Source organism: Mobula hypostoma, chromosome 12 (assembly GCF_963921235.1).
Source record: "Mobula hypostoma chromosome 12, sMobHyp1.1, whole genome shotgun sequence".
In the NCBI taxonomy this organism is placed as follows: Eukaryota; Metazoa; Chordata; class Chondrichthyes; order Myliobatiformes; family Myliobatidae; genus Mobula; species Mobula hypostoma.
This window is the reverse complement of record NC_086108.1, coordinates 63471342-63495807: the sequence shown is the minus strand read 5'-3', so window position 1 is coordinate 63495807 and position 24466 is coordinate 63471342. Positions and strand designations below refer to the sequence as shown.

The following is a 24466-nucleotide window of genomic DNA, read 5'->3' as shown; positions in this document are numbered from 1 at the left end:
CAAAAGACATGAGACAATTATCGAAAAATAAATCATGAAAACGTACTATACCTTTGTTTTCCAATCAAAGTAAGCTTGATCCGTAGTGGAAGGTTGAAAAAGGAAATTAGATATAATAGGATTTGCTAAAATAAATTGATTAAACCCAAAAAATCTTCGGAATTGAAACCATATACGTAAAGCATGCTTAACTATTGGATTATTCATTTGTTTATACAATTGAGAAGAAATAAAAGGAAGCTTCCTAAAACCAAACCCAAAGAAGACCCTTGTAATAAATTACATTCAAGATTTACCCAGTGTGGATTTAAAGATACATCCAAATCTCGTAACCAAAATTTTAAGTATCGAATATTAATTGCCCAATAATAAAATCTAAAATTCGGGAGGGCGAGCCCCTCCTCTTTTTTAGATTTCTGTAAATATCTTTTACCTAGCCTAGGATTTTTGTCCTGCCATATATATGAGGAAATTTTTGAATCAACATTATCGAAAAAAGATTTTGGGATAAAAATTGGAACTGATTGAAATACATATAGAAATTTTTGCAAAATAATCATCTTAATAGCATTAATCCGACCAATCAAAGACAAAGGTATTGGTGACCATATAGTAAACAAAAGTTTAATCTGATCAATTAAAGGTAAAAAATTAGCTTTAAATAAATCTTTATACTTTTTTGTAATTATAATCCCTAAATATATAAATGAGTCAGTAACCAATTTAAATGGTAAACATCCATAAATAGGTACCTGCTTTTTTAGGGTAAATAATTCACTCTTATTAAGATTTAATTTGTAGCCAGAAAAATTACTAAATTGGGCCAACAAAGCTGGAATAGCAGGAATTGACTTCTCCGGATTAGAGATATATAATAACAAATCATCTGCATATAATGATAATTTATGTATTTTGTTTCCATGGATAATACCAAAAATATTGGGCGAGTCACGGATAGCAATTGCTAAAGGTTCAAGGGCGATATTAAATAGTAAAGGACTAAGATCCTTGCCTAGTACCACGAAATAGACGAAAAAAGGGAGATCTTTGATTATTAGTACAAACCGAAGCTACCGGGGAATAATATAACAATTTAATCCAAGATATAAATATCAAACTAAAATTAAATTTCTCAAGCTCACTAAATAAATAAGGCCATTCAACTCTGTCAAAGGCTTTCTCAGCATCTAATGAGATAATACATTCCGGGGTAATAAGTGAAGGATTGTAAACAATATTCATTAACCTCCTAATATTAAAGGATGAATAACGATTTTTAATAAATCCAGTTTGGTCCATAGATATAATTTGAGGTAATACCTTCTCAAACCTAGTTGCTAAAATTTTCGAAAAAATTTTTGAATCTACATTCAAAAGAGATATCGGTCTGTATGATGCACAATCAGCAGGATCTTTATTCTTTTTAATAATTAAGGAAATAGAGGCTTCATAAAATGATTGTGGTAATTTACCTAAACTGATTGCTTCTATGAATATTCTAGACAACCACGGAGAGAGAATAGAGGAAAAGGATTTTAAGAATTCCACTGTAAACCCGTCCGGACCGGGAGCTTTACCAGAATTCAATGATGAGATTGCAGTTATTATTTCTTCCTCTGCAATAGGAGTTTCTAATGATAAGCAATCTTCGGGTGATAATTTCGGAAAATTCAGTTTACTTAAAAAATCATGCATGGTATTAAAATCATGAGGAAAATCAGAATGATATAAAGAGGTATAAAATTCTTGAAAGGTTTTGTTTATCCCGTCACGATCATCTGTCAAAGTATCATCCTATTTGCGAATCTTAGTAAGTTGATGTTTAACCGAAGCAAATTTCAATTGATTATCCAATAATTTACCCGATTTATCACTATGAATATAAAAATCACTTTCAGTTCTCATTAATTGATTTTCAATCGAGGACGTTAATAGTAGACTATGTTCCAATTGAAGTTCAACTCTGTGTTTGTACAGCTCCTTACTGGGAGAAATAGCGTATTTTTTAATCAATTTCTTTAATTTCATCAACCAACGAGAGTATTTCATTCTAAGCACATTTTTTCAAGCTTGCTGAATAGGAAATAATCTGACCACGGATATAAGCTTTAAAAGCGTCTCGAACTATTCCATTGGAAACTTCTTCCGTAGTATTAATTGAAAAAAAGAAATCAATCTGTCCCTTTATAAACTTGACAAAGTCCAAGTTTTGAAGCAAAATAGGGTTAAATCGCCATTGTCTATTAGTACAAGAAGTATCCATTAACTTGATAGAAAGTTTCATTGGAGCATGATCTGAAATGGCGATAATGTCATAATTACAATCAATTACAGATGGGATTAATCGAGAGTCAATAAAAAAATAGTCAATTCGAGAATCAGAACGATCAACATGTGAAAAGAGTGAGAATTCTTTATCCTTTGGGTGCAGAAATCTCCAAATTTCTGAAATCCCAGAATCAAACATAAAAGAGTTAATAAGAGTATCCGACTTATTCGGTAAAGCCGGACTACCTATGGATCTGTCCAACATGGGATTCAAACATAAATGAAAGTCACCGCCCATTATCAACATATACTCATTTAAGTTAGGAAAGGAAGTGAATATGTGTTTAAAACATTCAGGATAATCCACATTCGGAGCATAAACATTAAACATAGCAACCTTTTTATTAAAAAGTAACCCAGTGATTAACAAGAATCTACCATTAGGATCTGAGATAATGTCTTGATGAATAAATGTAATTGAGGGATCTATAAAAATTGAAACACCTTTAACTTTGGCTTGGGAGTTTGAGTGGTATGTTTCTTTCCATAACTTAAAGAAATGTTGATTATCCTCTTTCCTTACATGAGTTTCTTGTGCAAAAATAATATGAGCATTTAGTCTTTGGAATACTTTGAAAATCTTTTTCCGTTTTATTGGATGGTTTAAACCATTTGTATTCCAAGAGACAAAATTAATAATGTCAGCCATAATTTAGGATTAACCCTTTGGTGAGTAAAGGGTTAACCATAATGTGAGCTCATGAAATTGGAAGAGGAATACATGATCAGAGAGGAACCGGAAATCCCGACATGGCAGACATCTTTGTAGTACTAAATCAGGCCAATAGAAAAAATTAGAAAAGAAAAAGACTACCCCACCCTCCATTCCCAAGAACCCCGAACTAAGCCAGAAAAGACTGAAGAAAGAACTAACTAATACTAAATCTAACCCCATTTCTGCAGGAGGCAACTCCAAAGATATATGTTATATAGATGACGTCCTGGAAACTGATATATATAAAAAAAATTAAACACTGTACTAAAATAATCTACATAGTATAATTACTAAGATACATAAATAAGGAAAAGTTAGCATCAATATGTACGATTAGTTAATTATAAATGAGAGTAAATAAAATATTGCTTCCAAAAAAAGGGGATTATGGGAAGAAGAAACATAAGAACATGGCGTCCCAAAAAGAACAAAGGAGATTATGCAAAAAAAACAAATCGCCATTTTAGTTGACAGAAACAAAAATAAAGAACATATAACGGAAAATGATCGTCAGATCAAATCGTTAGTAATAATATTGGAAAACAAAAAGTTAAGGAAAAATTAACTAAAAGAAAGTAACGTTATTCACAAGAAATAACTATTTTATATAAGTTGTAAAGTAATAACTATGGTAGTAAGCACAAAACAAAAATCTTGAGCTTATTAAAAACCTTCATCGTACGGTAGAAGAAGGTTTATTTTTTTTAAAAAAAACACCAGAAAAAGAAGCTGATACTGAGAGCACAGAACATTAGTTAAAGGGCGGTGTCCGTATCAGATGGGTAGTTATCTTCCAAAAACCCTCGAGCGGCGGTTATGGAATGGAAAATGCGACGAGATCCATCAGGAAGAGAAATTCTTGGACATGCAGGGTACAATAATGCCGGTTTGAGATTTTTTTGATAACATTCCGACATCAGAGGTTTAAAAGTCAGTCGCTCTTTCATCACTTCGGGACTGTAATCTTGAACTATCCTGAAGGAATGTTGGCGATAATTGATCATCCCTTGCCGAGGAGCAATCTGGAGAAGCTGTTCTTTAACATTAACATAATGGAAACGAAGAATAATTGGTCTCGGTTTGGATACAGCCGATGCTGACTTTGGCCGCGGTATACGGTGCGCACGGTCAAGTAATGGAGGCTCGTTGGGAAAAACTGAACTGAACGTATCCTTTAAACGTTGAGCAAAGAATATCAAAGGGTCTCCATCCTCAACATCCTCGGGTAGACCAATAAGACGTAAGTTTTGTCTTCTCGATCGATTTTCAAGATCTTATTTCTAAACAATGGGCCCTTGTTCGAGAACCAGTGTCTCCTTCCTTCATTGAAGTCTTATATTTTTGATTCCCTTTGCCTGCAAATATCTATTAATCTTTTTCTGGAATATACTTCGTAACTTTGCGTCTACTGCTTCTTGGGGAGAAAACTGCAGAGATTTACAATCCTGTGATGGACGAAATTTCTTATCTTCAATTTGCTGTTCAACTTCATAACATATTAAAATATTATGAAAAAACAGTGGATTTTATGGGCTCTGTAGAAACTTGCTTCAAAAATCTTCATTTGCTCAGTGAGTTCTGAAAAGCATAAGGAATTATCTGCATATCCCAGCATAGAGAAAGTATATATACCACACTCATTTCAACTTCATGTGGAATAATTCTACTCACTGTAAGTAAAAACCAGAAAACATGGGAATTATGCAATATTTCTGGGAAAAAATGGCATTAACATTTTACTTTGTAGACCTAAACAACAGAATTAGAAAATACCATAAGTTGAACATGTTTTGGGTTGCAGAGGAGAAGAATGAGCAGAGTGAACAAAGGGATAAGAGCAAGAGAGATTGTTCATTGTTTATTTCCCCAATTTTCACCCTTTTCTCGGCAATCTTTTCCATGTCTCCATCACTCCTGTTTATGTGCGACTCAAACTTGTTCAACTTGCATCATTTCTGAGTTCTGATAACAGGTCTTCAACATGATTCATCACAGTCCTTTCTCTCTGCACAGATGTTGTCTAGCATGCGGTATAGTGCCAACATTGTCCATTCTTATGTCAGATTTCAAGCATCTGTTGTTTTTAGCATTTTTGAATTATTCCACTTTCTTGTTTATACCAGAAAATAATGTTTGCAATTGAAACCTTTGTTGTGTGCTTTTAGATTCACACACAAGCATTCTTTTCACTCCCCTGTATCGCCAAGGAGACCAATTAACTTATATGCAACATATGTTCCTTTAAAATTGCAAGTATTTTTTTGTTGACATCTTTGTGAAAGAGTCTTAAGAATCAACTGATTTTCTATTTCATCCCTTCGTTTCTTCTTTGAGACAGTCTTGATATTTGACCACAGTACTTAGTGAATTTCGATAAAATAGAAATTGAATCTCGTAGTACAATGTCAAAAACTGAAAGGAACAACTCTGATGCCTAAAACAAGTCAAAGCAGCCAAACATTATTTGCAACTCAGTACTGCTCTTGGAGATGTGAACACATACTTTCCTGTCTCTAATGGTTTCATTGCTGTGTTAAAAATATGCACACTGAAGAACTAGAATACTCCTCAAGTATAAAGATTTTCATTTTACGTTTTGGTGAAAATCCTGCTTACATCATTCTATAACAGATAACATATTTCATAAATTAGAAGGTCCTACAATTATCCAGTTCTGAGCAAAGAAATAAAACAATTAAACATATTACTTACCGTGTCCCTTGACAATATCATCAAAAACTGGAAATGCTGCTGTTCCCGCAAAAACATCTGTCTGGTGAACTATAGCCTCTTTAAAAGCATTTAAACCATTTATGACAACAAGGTAAGAATATCCAATCCTCAGGCTAAAAATATCTCCATACTTCTCTGCAAACTGTAAAAGATATACTCTATTAGTATTTGGCTTGTTATGTCAGTCACAAAATTTTGGATATACTTGCGAGGAAGAGCTTACATGTCCCAAATGAAAATAGTTCTGAACATTATTTCGTAAGATGTGTAATTTTAAACCAATCTTTAAACACTTGAAAACACTGGACCCGGATTTTATTCAGCAAGTTATTAATGAGTTAATCTACTATTGAAAATTGGAACATCTTGATCTTCATCTGTTATTGCTACTCTTCTTCAATCCTCAAATTAATGAAATGATACAAAGATCTAATTGGTCAACAGCTAAACTCAAACGTGGAGCAAAATAAAAAAGACCTACACATAGATTAAAAATAATTGCCATATTTTTGTTTATTCGTAGTGAGGTACCCAATAATCTACACGTTCTACACTTGTGAATTACAATTTATAGTAAATGGCAAATATGTGTGTCACAAAACAAAATGGTATATTCTTGGAAATAACACACATAAAATGCTAGAGGAACTCAGCAGGCTATTCAGCAGCTATGGCAAAGAGTGCAGTCAATGATTTGGATCAAGACCCTTCAGCAGCAGTGGAGAAAAAAAAGATGAGGAGTAGATTTAAAAGGTGGGGGAAGAGGACAGAGAAACAACATGATAGGTGAAACTGGGAGTTGGAGGGGTGAAGTAAAGAGCTGTGAAGTTGATTGATGAAAGGCATACAGGGCTGGAGAAGAGGAAATCTAATAAGAGAGGACAGAAGGCCATGGAAGAAAGAAGAGTGGGAAGGAACATCAGAGCATCAGAGAGAGGTAATGGGCACCAAGGAGATAAGGTGAGAGAGGGAAAAGGGAATGGTGAACAGGGAGCGGGTAATGGGGAATGGTGAAGGCCGGGGTCATATTACTGGAAATTTTGGAAATTTGAGAAATTGAGGTTCATGCCATCAGCTAAGTATGTGTTTCACAAAATAAAATTCCCATTCACATAGGTCCCGGTAGCCACCCACTTCAACTCTGCTACCCATTCCCATTCAGATATGTCCAAACATGGTCTCTTCTACTGCCATGATGAGGCTAAACTCAGGTTGGAGGAGCAACACCTCATGTACAGTCTAGGTAGTCTCCAGCCCCTTGGTATGAACATAGAATTCTCCAACTTCCGGTAATTGCCTCCCCGTCCTTTCCTCTATCCCTATTTCACTCTGCCCCCTCCCCCAGCTGCCTATCACCTCCCTCATGGTTCCGCCTCCTTCTACTACCCATTGGGCTTTCCCCTTTTCCTTCTTCACCTTTCCTGCCTATCCCTCCCCCACCCCTTTATCTTTCACCTTACTGGTTTTTCACCTGGAACCTACCAGCCTTCTCCTTCCCACCTACCCCCCACCTTCTTTATAGGGCCTCTGCCCCTTCCCTCTTCAGTCCTGACGAAGGGTTCTGGCCTGAAACGTTGACTGATCGTTTCCACGGATGCTGCCCGACCTGCTGAGTTCCTCCAGTGTGTTGTGAGTGTTGCTTTGACCCCAGCATCTGCAGATTATTTTGTGTTTAAATAAAATGGTATATTCCTAACAGGTGTTGACAGACTTGCAACATTGTCACCATTTTTATTGCAATTATCTTATAACTACTAAATACTTCTGGAAACCGAAACAGATTTATTACCACTGACACATAATGTGAAATTTGCTGTCTTGTGGCAGCAGTACAAGCACAGTTACATTTCTGAACAAATTTCCTCGATGCTGTACATTACCTTGCAAAACTGGAGATGAGGATTCTTTAGGTCCAGCTGAAAGGTATTACCGAAAAACGGCAGTCCGAAGGGACCAGGTGGAAAATTCTTGGGAACACGAGTGTGGAGAACATCAAACACAATCAAGAAAACAAATAAAAACACTGCAACGGTCCACACCTCTCTTGAGAACAGATTTAAAAAGGAAAGATTCTGAACTTCCATTCCAGGCTAGCACCGTTGTACAGTCTCTCCAACAGATTAAAAAGCTGTTCAGAAAAACTGCCGAACTTAGATTACCCAACTTACAAGATCACTCAGTTATTAACTGTTTTAGATCATGCAGAAAGCAAGAGAAACTCAAGAGCCTTTGTGAATTCCAGAAGTCTGTAACTAGTGTGATGAGATCCCGGCTTAAACTGGAAGTCCTTTCACAGATAATTGTACTTTCTGGTCATTTTCCATGAACTAAAATGAGGCTAAACTTGTTTTCCTTTGACACTGTCCAATCAGCATTCTTGATTTGACTTGGCAAAAGCTAATGCCAAGAAAAATGGAATGCTGCTGAAACTCTGCCAAGTTGAAAGGTTTATGAAGATATAACATGTCATTAAAATGGCAATGCAAGGCTTCTCTGTGATGTTAACTGCTGAGACAGTGTTTCTCTCTCTAGCAGCTTGTTTGGGTTATAACTACTGATAACAGGAACTGTATTCATTTGCTAACCAATTGAGATAGATGTTATTCTTACTCGTGTGTCTGTAAGCTGTTGTTTTTGCGGGCTTTAAGGAGAATGTGCGATGGAGTCAGACAGAGGAGACGCGATGCTGTAAGCTGGGCGATGGAATGGACCCCGAGCGGGAGTCCAAGGCCCAGGGTCTTCGGCGAGGAGGGGAGACGAGGACAGACTCCTGTGGAGCGTTCGGTCGAGCACCGGGGGTGGTCCCATTTGTGGGTTGACTGGAGTAAGGAGGACATCAACTGGAGGAAGGGGGACCTGGTTCTGTAAGAGATCCAATGAATTATTTGTGCGCAAAATTGATAGAGTTACTGACTTGGCGCCTTCATTATATTTGTTTCTACTACCCATCACCAAGAAACACTTATAAAGTATAATCATTTAATTGCATATGGTGTACTGTCTGTTATTTGGTATGCTGGGGTACATCACACAGCATTTACACAAACTTGATTACCCAGTTTGGCAGGGCTGAGGACTGCCCCCCCAGACGAAAGCGAGCCGAGCAAGCCTGAGACTTACCAGGGGGCTACACATCACCACATTCAACCCTGGGATTCTTTTTTCTGCAGGCATACTTTGCAAATCTACGGAATGGTAACTGTAAACCATAAACATCAGGAACTGTTAACTGTAAACAAACTGTGCAAATGCAGATATAAATAAATAGCAATAAATAACGAGCATAAAATAACATATAACAGAGCCCTTAAATGAGTGTAGCTATCCCTTTTTGTTCAAGACCCTGATGGTTGGGGGGTAGTAACTGTTCTTGAACCTGGTGGTGCAAGTTCTGAATCACCTGTACCTTCTACCTGATGGCAGCAGCAAGAAAAGAGCATGGCCTTGGTGGTGAGGATCCTTGATGATGGATGCTGCTTTTCTACAGCAACATTTCACATAGATATGCTCAATAGTTGGGAGGGTTTTACCTGTGATGTACTGGGCTGAATCCATTACCTTTTGTGGGATTTTCTGCTCACAAGGCATTGATGTTCCCATACCAGTCTGTAATACAGCCAGTCAGCACACTTTCCACCACACATCTGAAAGGAATTTGCCAAGGTTTTTGATGACATGCCAAACCTCAGCAGACTCCTGAGGAATTAGAGGGACTGCCATGCTTTCTTCACAATAATATTTATATGATTGGTCCAGGACAGGTCTTCTGAAATAGTGACACCCAGGGACTTAGAGTTACTGACACTCTCCTCCTGTAATCCTCCGATGATTACTGGCTCATGGACCTCTGGTTTCCCTCTCCTGAATTCTACAATCAGTTCCTTGGACTTATTGACATTGAGTGAGAGGTTGTTGTTAATACACCACTCAGCCAAGTTTTCAATTGCCCTCCTGTATACTGATCATCACCCCCTTGATACAGCCTACAACAGTGGTGTTGTCAGCAAACTAGTACATGGTGTAATTAACCACACCGTCATAGGCGTAACTGGAATGCAGCGGGGGTGAGGTGGGGTAAGTACACATCCCCACAGTGCTCCTGTACAGATGGAGATTGTGTGGTGAAGATTTTGCTAATCTGAACTGACTGGGGTCTACAAATGAGGAAATCCAGGATCCAATTGCACAAGGGGCTATTGAGGCCCAGGTCTTGGAGTTTACTGATTAGTTTTGAGAGGATGATGGTGTAAAATGCTGAGAAATAATCGATAAATAGCATCCTGAAATATGCATTTTTGCTGTCCAGATGTTCCAGGTTACCTATTATTTAAAAATGGAAATGAATTTGATTGAAATTACTTTTGCTGAAGTTATTACTCAAATTCATTCAAGATTTGCTGCTTCATAGCTGGATTATTTTAAAATCATGTTTCACTGCCCTGGGATATCACCTGTAAAAAATATTGGAGAACAGTTCCAGGGACTACAATGAATCTGATAATTCAGTTCCAAGGTTGAGTACAAACAAACCATTTTCTGGCTATGAACCATATTTATTGTCTATCTGAAATTACTCGAGAAGGTGCTGGTGAGCTGCTTCCTGGTAAGCACCACACACACAAAATGCTGGAGGAATTCAGCAGGCCAGGCCGCATCCATGGAAAAGAGTAAATTGTTGATATTTCAGTCCGAGACCCAAACATTGACTGTTTACTCCTTTCTCTAGATGCTGCCTGGCCTGCTGAGGTCCTCCGGAATTTTGTGTGTGTTGCTTTGGATTTCCAGCATCATCAGATTTTCTCGTGTTCTTGGTAATCGTATTCTCTCATGCTGTTGGTGACCATGTTTTGTCCCAGCAATGATACAAGACAAGTGATGATTTTTCAAATCTCAACAGTGTATAATCTGGAGGGAAATCTGCAGGTGGAGGTGATCTCATACACTTGCTGACCTAGTTCTCATGTTGGCAATAACAATTTGAGAGATGCTACCAAAGAGGCCTAGGTGTGTAATTATAGCATTTTTGATGGTACACTCACTAGCCAATGGTTCAGAGAATGAAGATTTAGGATGGTGATAGGAATATAGAAACCCTACAACACAATACAGGCCCTTCGGCCCACAATGCTGTGCCTTAGTCTCTTTGATGGAAAAACAATACTTTGTCCAATGATTCATTTGCAGAGAAGCTGAAAAATATATTTAGAAAATTTAGGGGCAGCTGGAGGTCACAGCCCAAATATGTACTCAGCAATGTCTTTGGAGATTTTGATATAGAAACATAGAATACCTGCAGCACAATACAGGTCCTTCGGCCCACGGTGCTGTGCCAAACATGTACTTACTTTAGAAATTACATAGCACTCTATTTTTCTAAGCTCCATGTACCTATCCAGGAATCTCTTAAAAGACCCTGTTGTATCCGCCTAAACCACCTTCACCGGCAGCCCATTCCACGCACTCACCACTCTCTGCATAAAAAACTTACCCCTGACATCTCCTCTGTACCTACTTCCAAGCACCTTAAAACAGTGCCCTCTCATGTTAGCCATTTCAGCCCTGGGAAAAAGCCTCTGACTATACACATGATCAATGTCTCTCATCACTTGGGCCATACCTTCTAAATATCCGGACCTGCCTCTCGGTTTTTTTGCACGACCTTACTTTCCATTTTTCTATTTCTATTTATGATTTACAATTTAAAATTTTGATATTTACTAATTTTTACTACTTTTAATATTTAATATTTGTAATCCAGGAGCAGGAAGCGCCAGAACAAATATCGCTGTGATGATTGTACGTTCTAATATCAATTGTTTGGCGACAATAAAGTATAAAGTACCATCTTATATAGCTTTATCGGGTCATCTCTCATCCTCCGTCACTCTAAGGAGAAATGGCCAAGTTCACTCAACCTATTCTCATAAGACATGCCCCCCACTCCAGGCAACATCCTTGTAAATCTCCTCTGCAACCTTTCTATAGTTTCTCACAACCAATTTTAACTGCCTCATTGTAATTATGCATTTCATTATCTGTTTGGATCAAATGCAAAATAAAAGCTTTTAACCATATCTCAATATACAACAATAATAAACCCATGCCGATGTCCAACTCAACTCCTACTCAAGTCTGGCTGCTGATTCTTTTGCTGCATGATGTTCCACATCAGTCTGCTCCTAGCTGACCTGGATTTGCTTAGTGTGAAGTGAAGCATGATTACTCCTTTCATTCCAAACACGTTTTTGTTACTACGTGCATACATAATAAAGAATTTCAGTTCACAGTGTGCAATGCCCGTGGGTCAGTCAGGACCAAAAGGGACATGGGTGAGGTGCTGACATGCACACGGTTGGTCTGGAGTGCTGAACACAGTTGAGAAAAAAATAAGCTGGCGTTTTTACCCATGCTAAGTTTGTCTTCTTTAAGAACAAGTATATCAACTTCCCCGACTGGTTTGGTCATTTGTGTTTTTGTTCAGTTACCATGTTGCCCATTGCTCAAGAAACTTGAGCCTTAGGAACTGTTTGTTAAACAAAGGTTAACTCTGAGGCAAGCAGCCTCATTTTCTTTTTGCTGTATTCATCTATGGTTGAATAATTATTAAATTGAATTTGATTTGATTTAAAAGATGGACCTGCCTGTAGACAACAACTTAATTGTTACCTTCCCCATCTCTATGCAGCTCATCAAGTTATTTTTCTTGAAAACTAAAATTGGACACACTGGATCATAAAATAGATCCACCCATGTTAATCACCTTTTATAACATGTTGCTTGTAATACTTAGTGCAATATCACAAACTATATGCATGTTTCAGGATGAACCACCCAGATCTGTAACCGAGCCATATTTTAGACTCAGAAACTTAGTTCTGGAGTCAGGGTATCGATAATAATGCAAAAGCAAGTCAAGAATTGTTGTACAACGTTGCTCAAATCAAACAAAAATATATATAATTTTTGTAGGTATATGCAATGTCATTATTACCAATTCATACTTCTATTTTGCCCCAGTATAAATTAAATATCTCAAAATGACCTTCTACTGGCAATTGAATAACAAAACAACAACCACATTATTTTGGCTACAGACACCATTAAGTTTGAAAGAAGAGTAATTTAAAATTTCATTACATGCAAATATAGAAAGTATCCACATTGTCCATTGTTTTCTCTTAAAATCTCTTAAAATACCAGAGATAAAAGAATAGGTAAGTACTCCGAGTCCAATTCAGAAAAAAAATGAATCAAATTTTTCAATCCAGGATTATTTGTTGCTTCTTGTAAGCATCCAATATGAACAAATTTCACAGATAAGTAAGTTTAAATAATATATTACTTATTTGTTTGAGATCTATGCAATCTGTTCATCAATTTTAACACCCATTATATATCAAAAATTACAAAAACTATTCAGTTATATTGATATAATACAAACACAAATATTGAGCAATCCCTTAATTGCAGTCTACTCAGATTAATGGAATAATCAACTTCAGTAAAGACTCAACAATAATAATCAGTCAAGTTTAAATTATTATTTTCTGAAGTAAAAATGAAAATATGAAACTAATAAAACCTCAGGCATTTTAAATGTTACTATAGAAACAAGATTTAGAATTTATAATTAAGCTTCATATGATCTCAATAAGTGCAATTCTCTTAATAAAAAATTAAAACATGTGAAAATTTGTTATACAGAACAGATGAACTTTGAACTTATGATTACATTGTCACCTATTTTAAAATATGATATATACCAATTTTACATACGTTTAAATCTTAGGAAAATGCTTTTTCTCCCCCATCTTTAGCCCTTACCGCTTTGTGCTACTATATTCAAAAAGAAAAGCAATTCTTTACACGTTAAAGGTAATCATTTCCGTTAGAAAGGAAATCTATTCTTAGAAGGAGCAGAATTACTAAACACTGATGTATATCATAATTTTTCTTTCTACTCTTGAGCTTTTTTAATGTAGACACATTCTGTACATATTCGATAGATTCCAAGTCGTTCTATTTGGGAGGTGCTGCAGCCACGGCAACTGTAGGTGCTTTCTGTGAACTGGTAACCTGTCGTTGTTGTGCTGAGAAGGACCGATTTTTATTTGAACTGAGGCCTTCAAGTCGAGCTTCAATTGCCATCTTCTGAAAAGCCAAACTCTGAAAGTAGTGCACAATTATTTGTTTTATATTGAGAAATGGAAAACAACAGAACAAGATTTCAAGGGAATTGAGAGGGCAGGTGCAAAGAACATATTAAAATTCCAGAACTTAAGAATGATAATTTCAAGAAAATAGCTCAAACGTTTGGGATTCTAATGTGAATTTGGAGAGGACCGTAAACCTGTGGAATGCTATACCTCACAGGTCTGTGAATGCCAGGGAAATCAGACAAAAATTAGGTACATCAACCAGGTCTCACGCAACTGCTGAGCAGAATTGACCAATTGTATGCATTATTCCTGCTTCCATTTCTATTCTTCTTATGATATACAAAAACTTGTACTGAGCTGAGTGACCCACAGGGTTCGAGACCAATGACTGGAGAAATGTCAGCATAGACTTACTATGGCAGTCCATTATTTCTTAAGATCAGCATAGCACATCACATATGGAAAAGAATTTAATCTTTATAAAATAAGCTATGAACTTTGGTATAGAAACAATTTTGTTTATTCCTTCTGTCAAAACTTTGGGGGGGGGGTGTCTCAAAAGCATAAAATATTCCATAAGTGTCAGTTTTGTGGAATAACTGTGTTCAATTAAACAAGACTTAAAGATTGGAAGGTTTGAGACAAAAAATGCAGTCCACATGGATTTCCTAAGTGCATGTATTATTTGAATAATTTGGATTTCTTTCGTAAAATAGGAGAGAAAGCTAATATAGAGGTGCATTGGAAAGGAGAGTTAAAAGTAGCTCATCGTTGGCAAAACTGAAACCCATAACAAAGAAGGGAGGGACATCATATACACAGAAATGAACAAGAGGAGTGATGAATTGCTTTTCAATTTGGAAGAAACAGCTATAAAGTAGTTCTGGGAATCAATATTAATTGCTATTCATAACCAGGAGAGTAAGGAGGACAGTATTTCGAGTTTCAGATGACGCCAAACTCAGATGTTTAGTAAACAACTGAAGAGACATAAGCAGATGTTAGGATGATATGGATAGAATGCAAAAATGAGGAAATGAAATATGAGCCATAAAGGTGCAAAGTAAAGATTTTTACAGAGCAGAATGAAACAAATTACAGGCCATCCCAAGTAACAAACAGGTTTTTTTACACAGATATCTACAAGTTGATTTTGTCCTCAATACACAAAAATCACTCCCTATATGGTAACCAGCTCCAGAGATTTGTAATGAATGGCATCAGCTGTACATAAGATTGATAAGAAAGAACAAATACTAAAAGTAGAAATTAGTTATGAAATTCCTTGGAATGAATGTATGTATGTATGCATGTATGTAAGTATGTATTTTGGACTTTTGAATTTAATATTAAGGAAGCTTACTTATATGAAGGGGAGTCCATAAATCAAGTGTTCGTAACTGAAGGCCAGCGCATGAGAAGGACTCATACATTTGTAAATTGTAGAGGAAGTTGATAATTTATTAAAGGCAACATGAGATTCTTAGGTTTATAAACAAAAGTATGGAGCATTGAAACAGGTAACCTGGGCAATCTTTATAAACCAAGAGATTAGATTTTCATCACATGAGATTTATAAATGAATGAGGGACTTCAATAAACTCAGAGAGAGTCAAAACACAGGAATTGACCAGAGAAAGTAGAGAGGGGTGTTCAAAAGTAGCTTTTACAGAAGGAATATTTTTACCAGTAGTAGAGGAGCCATTACCAAAGGTCACAGATAGTTAATAATTGGCTAAGGATCAAAAAGCAAACCAAGATAAATTATTACATGCATTGAGATGCTTTATTTTAAATTAAAAATGAGTTTAAATTTGAAAGTTATTGCTTAAGGACAGAAGCAATTTCAGTTTTCAAGAGGAAGTTAGATTTAAATCTACAGAAAAATCATAAGGGTTTTCAGGAAAGAGTAAGAAATCCACAGACTCTTTGCTAAGTTGCAATGTGGTATGTCACCTTTACTTAATGATTTACCTTATTGTACCAAGCTGTTACTAACAGGTTCTCCTCATGCTCACGAAGTTTTGCTTGCTCACAATCATGCTAGTATAAACACAGAAAGAGAAAGTACTCAAGTTTTCTTTGAAAGATAGTGTATTTCCAATGTACAAATAATGTATTTCAAAGTTGGAGCTCTGCAGATGGAAATGTACAGTTATTTTCTACACATTATACATGTTAATCTATTTTGATGGGAGAATATTGCATTTACTATGACATTAAATTGTAAAATCAGTAAAGGCAACAATAAATATCTCAGATTGTTCCACAATTAAAATTGCTCGATGGGAATATTACCCCCAAAGTCTTGCTGAATTTCCTTGCTAACCTGGAACATAAAAAATGGCAAAAACCAAGAGTAAGAGGTACAGTCGACTTTTCGGGCTGGGACCCTTTGTCAGGACTAACTGAAAGGAAGAAGTAGTGAGAGATTACTATACTAAGAGCTAGTAAGAAATCCTCTTGCTATCTCTTCTTTCATTAGTCCTGACAAAGGGTCCCAGCCCGAAACGTCAACTGTACCTCTTCCTATAGACGCTGCCTGGCCTGTTGCGTTCAACAGCAATTTTTCAGCAAGAATCTGCTGATGAACTTTGTCCTAAATATATATTTTTTAAAAATGAAGAGACAATGTAGCATTTTCTGATGCTTACTGTTGGTAGAAAAGGCTCTCAGCCCCCAGAGACAGCTTAGGAAATTGCACTGTGACAGATATCTACTCTTTCCATAAAGTAGAATATATTCATCCCAAAATATCACTATGGCTTCTAATGTTCTTCATCTTTCAAATTAAAGATTATTCCAGACTTCATTCAGACTTACTCTGTTGTTATCCAAGGGCCTGCTATACAACTAATTCCTGCAATTGTCCATGACAAAGTCCATACAGTTAGGGGTTACTAATTCATTTTAGTCATGGCAATAGAAGTCTATACCATCGTGGACTCATTTACAGTGCCCATCTGCTGCTAAAGATGAGAGTCCAGATGTTTAACCCAGTTGGATGAGTGAGGGGTGGCAATCATTACTTCTTCTCTTCTACGGTAGAAAAACAATACTTTGTCCAATGATTCATTTGCAGAGGAGCTGAGAAATATACTTAGAAAACTTAGAGGCAGCTGAAGGCCATAGCCCAAATATGTACTCAGCAATGTCTTTGGACATTTTGATATGGAAACATAGAAAACCGACAGCACAATACAGGCCCTTCGGCCCACAATGTTGTGTCGAACGTGTAGTTACTTTTGAAATTACCTAGGGTTACCCATAGCCCTCTATTTTTCTAATTCCATGTACCTATCCAGCAGTCTCTTAAGAGACCCTATTGTATCCGCCTACACCACTGTCACCAGCAGCCCATTCCACGCTCTCACCACTCTCCACGTAACAAAACTTACACGTGACATCTCCTCTGTACAAACTTCCAAGTACCTTACAACTGTGCCCTCTCATGTTACCCATTTTAGCCCTGGGAAAAAGCCTCTGACGATACACATGATCAATGCCTCTCATCATCTTATACACCTCTATCAGGTCAACTCTCATCCTCCGTCAGTTTAAGGAGAAATGGCCAAGTTCACTCAACCTATCCTCATAAGGCATGCTCCCCAATCCAGACAACATTCTTGTAGATCTCCTCTGCATCCTTTCTATAGTTTCCACATCCTTCCTGTAGTGAGGTGACCACAACTGAGCACAGTTCTCCAAGTGGGGTCTGAATAGGGTCCCATATAGCTGTAACATTACCTCTCGGCTCTTGAACTCAATCCCACGATTGATGAAGGCCAATGCACCACATGCTTTCTTAACCACACATTCAACCAGCGCAGCAGCTTCAAGTGTCCTATGGACTCGGACCCCAAGATCCCTCCGATCCTCCACACTGCCAAGAGTCTTACCATTAATACGATATTCTGCCATCATATTTGACCTACCAAAATGAATTATCTCACACTTTTCTGGATTGAGCTCCATCTGCCACTGCTCAGCCAGGTTTTGTATCCTATCGATATCCCGCTGTAACCTCTGACAGCCCTCCACACTATCCATAACACCCCCAACCTTTGTGTCATCAGCAAATTTACTAACCCATCTCTCCAATTCCTCATCCAAGTCATTTATAAAAATCACGAAGAGAAGGGGTCCCGGAACAGATCCCTGAGGCACACCACTGGTGACCGACCTCCATGCAGAATATGACCTGTCTACAACCACTCTTTGCCTTCTGTGGGCAAGCCAGTTCTGGAGCCACAAAGCAATGTCCCCCTGGATCCCATGCCTTCTTACTTTCTCAATAAGCCTTGCATAAGGTACCTTACCAAATGCTTTGCTGAAATCCATATACACTACATCTACTGCTCTACCTTCTTTAATGCGTTTAGTCACATCCTCAAAAAAATCAATCAGGCTCGTAAGGCATGACCTGCCCTTGACAAAGCCATGCTGACTATTCCTAATCATATTATGCCTCTCCAAATATTCATAAATCCTGCCTCTCAAGATCTTCTCCATCAACTTACTAACCACTGAAGTAAGACTCACTGGTCTATAATTTCCTGGACTATCTCTATTCCCTTTCTTGAATAAGGGAACAACATCTGCAACCCTCCAATCCTCAGGAACCTCTCCTGTCCCTATTGATGATGCAAAGATCATTGCCAGAGGCTCAGCAATCTCCTCCCTTGCCTCCCCCAGTAGCCTGGGGTATATCTCCTCTGGTCCCAGTGACTTATCCAACTTGATGCTTTCCAAAAGCTCCAGCACATCCTCTTTCTTAATGTCTATAAGCTCGAGCTTTTCAGTCTCCTGTAAGTCGTCCCTACAATCGCCAAGATCCTTTTCTGTAATGAATACTGAAGCAAAGTATTCATTAAATTCCTCCGCTATCTATTCCGGTTCGTTACACACTTTTCCACTGTCACACTTGATTGGTCCTATTCTCTCACACCTTATCCTCTTGCTCTTCACATACTTATAGAATGCCTTGGTGATTTCCCTAATCCTGCTCGCCAAGGTCTCCATTGGCCCCTTCTGGCTGTCCTAATTTCATTCTTAAGCTCCTTCCTGCTTGCCTTATGAATTTTCTAGATCTCTATCATTACCTAGTTTTTTGAAACTTTCATAAGCTTTTCTTTTCTTCTTGACTAGATTCTCAACAGCCCATGGTTCCTGTATCTCTGGAGACAGCTTATCTACTGATGTCTACTGTAAGCCTACTGACTCTCACAGCTATCTGGACTATTCCTTTTCTCACCCTGTCTCTTGCAAAAATGCCATCCCCTTCTTGCAATTCATCCATCTCCACCGCATCTGCTCTCAGGATGAGGCTTTTCATTCCAGGACGAAGGAGATGTCCTCCTTTTTTAAAGAAAGGGGCTTTCTTTCCTCCACCATCAACTCTGCTCTCAAATGCATCTCCCCCATTTCACGCACATCTGTTCTCACTCCATCCTCCTGCCACCCCACTAGGAATAGGGTTCCCCTTGTCCTCACCTACCACCCCACTAGTCTCCGGGTCCAACATATAATTCTCCGTAACTTCTGCCACCTCCAACGGGATCCCACCACTCAGCACATTTCTCCCTCCCCCCCCCACTTTCTGCTTTCCGCAGGGATAGCTCCCTACGCGACTCCCTTGTCCATTCGTACCCCCCATCCTTCCCCACTGATCTCCCTCCTGGCACTTATCCTTGTAAGCGGAACAAGTGCTACACATGCCCTTACACTTCCTCCTTTACCACCATTCAGGGCCCCAGACAGACCTTCCAGGTGAGGTGAAACTTCACCTGTGAGTCGGCTGGGGTGATATACTGCGTCCGATATGGCCTTCTATATATTGGCGAGACCCGACGCAGCCTGGGGGACCGTTTCGCTGAAGACCTACGCTCTGTCCGCCAGAGAAAGCAGGATCTGCCAGGGGCCACACATTTTAATTGCACATCCCATTCCCATTCTAATATGCCTATCCACGGCCTCCTCTACTGTCAAGATGAAGCCACACTCAGGTTGGAGGAACAACACCTTATATTCCGTCTGGGTAGCTTCCAACCTGATGGCATGAACATTGACTTCTCAAACTTCCACTAATGCCCCACCTCCCCCTCGTACCCCATCTGTTATTTATTTACTTATATACACACATTCTTTTTCTCTCTCTTCTTTTTCTCCCTCTGTCCCTCATCCTCTGGGCTTCCCCCCCCTCCCCCTTTTCTTTCTCCCTGGGCCTCCTGTCCCATGATCCTCTCACACCCTTTTGCCAATCAACTGTCCAGCTCTTGGCTCCATCCCTCCCCCTCCAGTCTTCTCCTATCATTTCAGATCTCCCCCTCCCCCTCCCACTTTCAAATCTCTTACTAGCTCTTCTTTCAGTTAGTTCTGACGAAGGGTCTCGGCCTGAAACGTCGACTGTACCTCTTCCTAGAAATGCTGCCTGGCCTGCTGCGTTCACCAGCATCTTTTGTGTGTTTCCGGTACCCTACCTTCCTTTCCCTGTCTCCTTGGAACGCACCCACGTAGAATACCACGCAAATATCCCCTGAACATTTGCCACATTTCTGCGGTACATTTCCCTGAGAACATCTGTTCCCAACTTATGCTTCCAAGTTCCTGCCTGATAGCTTAATATTCCCCTTACTCCAATTAATCGTTTTCCTAACTTGTCTGCTTCTATCCATCTTCAATGGTCTGGTAAAGGAGATAGAATTGTGATCACTATCTCCAAAATGTTCTCCCACTGAGAGACCTGACGCCTGAACAGGTTCATTTCACAATACCAGATCAAGTACAGCCTCTCTTCTTGTAGGTTTATCTACATATTGTGTCCAGAAACCTTCCTGAACACACCTAACAAACTCCACCCCATCTAAACTCTTTGCTCCAGGGAGAAGCCAATCAATACTAGAGTAATTAAAATCTCCCATCACGACAACCCTGTTATTATTGCACTGTTCCAGACTCTGTCTCCCTATCTGCTCCTCGATGACCCTGTTACTATTGGATGATCTACTAAGATAAACACACAGTAATGTTATTGACACCTTCCTGTTTCTAACTTCCACTCACAAGAGATGCAGTAGACAATCCCTCCATGACCTACTCGTTTTCTGCAGCCGTGACACTATCTCTGATCAGCAGTGCCATGCCCCCACATCTTTTGCCTCCCTCCCTGTCCTTTCTGAAACATCTGAAGCCTGACACTCTAAGTAGCCAATTCTGCCCCTGAGCCACCCAAGTCTCTGTAATGGGCACAACATCATAGCTCCAAGTTCTGACCCACGCTCAAGGCTCATTTGCTTTGTTCATGACACTCCTTGCATTAAAATAGACACATCTCAAACCATCAGTCTGGGTGCATCCTTTCTCTATCACCTACCTATCCTCCCTTTCACACTGTCTACAAACTTTCTCGATTTATGAGCCAGCTGCCCCTTCCTCCGTCTCTTCAGTTCGGTTCCCACATATCCTGGACATGTTTAGCATAACATAAACATGTAGCAAAGTGCCACAACTCATATCTGGGTTTCAATTCATAGTCCTCCTGGCAGAAGACTTGAAGCACAAACAGCCAGAATTATTTTAATCCACTATTATTTACAAAAAACTGACTCTACAGAGTTAATTTTATGATTATCTAGTGTATATTCTATTTAATCTTAGCTCCCACAACTGAAGTTGAAGACAACAGTCCCATCAGATAAGTAACTCTTTTTGAAAGTTGTATTCTTCACAAAACCTTAACAAGCTCTATTTTCAATGCCAAATACTAAAGTTACATGGAGTTGAGATTTTGGATGGTTTTATTGGAACTATTTAATGAAGCACAGTTGATGGGCTAGTTGGTCTGGAGTGTTTTAATTATAAACAACAAAATAAGTGTATTTTTCCCAACATCAGGCAGGAAGTGAGAGGAAAAAGTAGAGAAATTGATATGTTCAACTTGGAAAAAGTAACATGAAAATCAAAAATAAAATGTCTCCAGCACCTATAAGATCTACTATTTACTATGAAAAAATCAGTTATCAGTAAGATAAATTACTGAAATTATTTTCCATATATCATCTCAGATCCATTCAGTCTGGCATTTTTTAAAATGTATATTTACCATCAGGCAACTCTCAGACTAAAGTGAAAAAGAAGCAATGGGGAACATCAATGTAAAAAAATGCAGAAGAACTGGCAAGTCAGAATCCACAAGTAATCTTGAAACGTGCACTCACATTACGAGCTTTCTCGAGGTACATTTTGTACCTTTCCTCCATTGCCCGCATATCTTCATCTTTTTTAGTTAACCCACGTTGCAATTCCTCACTACTTTGAGCTAGAATGATAAGATTTGCAATTTAAACTTGTTTAATTGCAATAAAATTTAATTGCATTTGAGGGCAAATGATACAAGTCTGATTTCTGTTACATTAAATTATTAGTAAAGGGTCATTATATTTTCATGTTTTATGAAATAAATTATACAAGCATCATGCAATAGGAAGTTGAACAGCAACTTAATTGATAAGATGCAAACATGTATTGCGGAACATCAGTCGGCTATATCTGATCTTCAAAAATTCGCGCAACAAAGTGAGCTTAAGATGGGGAAAATCGAAGAAACAATTAATGTAATGAAGAAGAAACTTGACTTTTTGACTTTTAAAAACTCTGACTTGGAATCTAGAATGCGACGGCAGAATTTACGAATGATAGGGGTGAGGGAAGCCGTGGAATCCAACAATCCCATGAAATATTTTTCTCAACTTTTAAAAGATGCATTCCCTACTGTATTTCCTGACCAACCACCGCTACTGGATCATGTTCACAGAATCCCATCATATTCGTCTAGGTCAGATAGACCTAGGCATGTTATTTTACGTTTTCATTATTTTCAAGACAAGGAGAGACTGTTTCGATTCGCTCGATCTAAAGGTTTCATTGATTTTTCGGATCTTAGGTTCCGATTCGTGGAAGATTTCAGTAAACCAATCTGGGACCAACGGGTTCGTTACAGATCCGTGATGTCGGAATTCTATAAGATGGATTTAAGACCAGCGCTGCTGTACCCTGCACGTCTAAGGATTCGCATGTCAGATGGAGCCCTTCGTTTTTTTGATTCTCCATCGGATGCCCAGAGTTATCTGGATCAACTTTCATCTTCAACATCTTAATTGCTTTTTTTTAATTATCTCCGTTGATCGGAGGCTGTGAATTGGTTGGTTTTAACTTTTTCGTGCCCTATTTGGGCAGAAAAGTTTACTTTTGATTTCTTAATATGGTTGCTAAACTTTCTTTTTAACTGCGTCATTTCTTTCTTTTCCCAGGGGATTCTGGGTGGTTACTTCCCTTTTGTCATCTTACGTATTTCCTGTGTGGCCTTAAATTTTGTAGTTTTTTTTAAATTTTATTCTGTTTTGCTTTTTATAACCACTTTATGTCAATAATCTTATTGTTTCTTGTTGCTGTGTCTATTCATGGGTTTGAGGTTTATTGTGGTTTTTTTTTAATATATATTTTCCGGCTTTTGTTCTGTTCTGTGTGTATTTTAATTGAGCTACCTTTTTTTTACTTTTTTACTGTTTTACAATTAGCTGATCCTTTTTCATATTTATACCTTTTTTTTTAGGGAGCGTATACCGGAAGTCACGGGGGTAGTTTTAGCGCTTGCTTCTTTCTGGCGGGTCTGCTTTAGATTTTGCCCTGGGGTCTTGGGGTGGGGGGTGGTGGGAGGGGCTTCACGTTTTAGTTTGTTTCTCTTTGGGCTATATACATTATTGAAGTACTGGTTGCGTCCTTTTTCCCGGTATCTTTTGTATGTTCTGTTTCCTCTCCGGGTTTGTGGGTCGCGCCTATCGTCAATCCTCCTTGTTGTGGGTTGACTTTAGGATTTATGGAGTCTATTATTAATTTTGTCTCCTGGAATACTAATGGTCTTAATCATCCTATTAAAAGGAAAAAAGTTTTTAAAGTGTTCCGGAGACTTAAAGCACAAATTTTATTTTTACAAGAGACCCATGTACGGAGGGGGGACAGACTACGTTTTTTCAAATTCTGGAAGGGTCAACAATTTCATTCGAACTCCAATGCTAAGATTCGAGGCGTCTCTATTTTTATAGATTCCTCAGTTACTTTTATACAACAGGATATTATTTCTGATCCGAATGGTAGATTTTTATTGGTTAGTGGTTTACTATTTAATAAAAAAGTAGTTTTGGTTAATGTTTATGCTCCTAATATGGATTGTCCGGAATTTTATAAATCATTGTTTGATCAGTTTCCGAATTTGAACGAGTTTTCATTGATCTGGGGCGGAGATCTTAATACCTGTTTGTCTCCAGCTTCGGACCGTTCGGCTCCTTTACGGACTTTACCTAATAAATCTGCAAATCTGATTAATTTTTTCCTTTCTGATTCTGGGTCGACGGACATTTGGCGTTTTCTGCATCCTCAGGAAAAAGATTTTTCCTTCTTTTCACATGTTCATCATTCCTATTCAAGAATTGATTATTTTTTCATTGATTCTCGTCTTATTCCTTCAGTGATTAAA

The 24466-nt window shown here is 38.2% G+C and overlaps 2 protein-coding genes across 7 annotated transcripts in view; both read right to left on the bottom strand.

Moving 5' to 3' along the window:
- Positions 1 to 8105, bottom strand: part of LOC134354866 (cytochrome P450 2J5-like) — a 52779-nt gene extending 44674 nt beyond the window's left edge. The window contains exons 1-2 of the mRNA XM_063064277.1: positions 7657 to 8105; positions 5756 to 5918 (exon numbers count right to left, since the gene is read on the bottom strand). Of these exons, the coding sequence (XP_062920347.1) occupies positions 5756 to 5918; positions 7657 to 7860 (367 nt within the window). The 5' untranslated portion in view covers positions 7861 to 8105. The remainder of the gene's footprint in view (positions 1 to 5755; positions 5919 to 7656) is intronic.
- Positions 8106 to 12762: 4657 nt separating this feature from the next.
- LOC134354867 (cytochrome P450 2J4-like) overlaps positions 12763 to 24466 on the bottom strand; it is a 105267-nt gene continuing 93563 nt past the window's right edge. Inside the window, exons 11-13 of one of the 6 annotated variants that reach the window (XM_063064279.1) lie at positions 22152 to 22252; positions 15910 to 15978; positions 12763 to 13942 (exon numbers count right to left, since the gene is read on the bottom strand). In XM_063064279.1, the coding sequence (XP_062920349.1) occupies positions 13796 to 13942; positions 15910 to 15978; positions 22152 to 22252 (317 nt within the window). In that variant the 3' untranslated portion in view covers positions 12763 to 13795. Of the gene's footprint in view, positions 13943 to 15909; positions 15979 to 22151; positions 22253 to 24466 lie in introns of those variants that run through there. The other 5 variants (XM_063064280.1, XR_010019910.1, XM_063064282.1 and 2 more) reach the window with 5 other exon arrangements.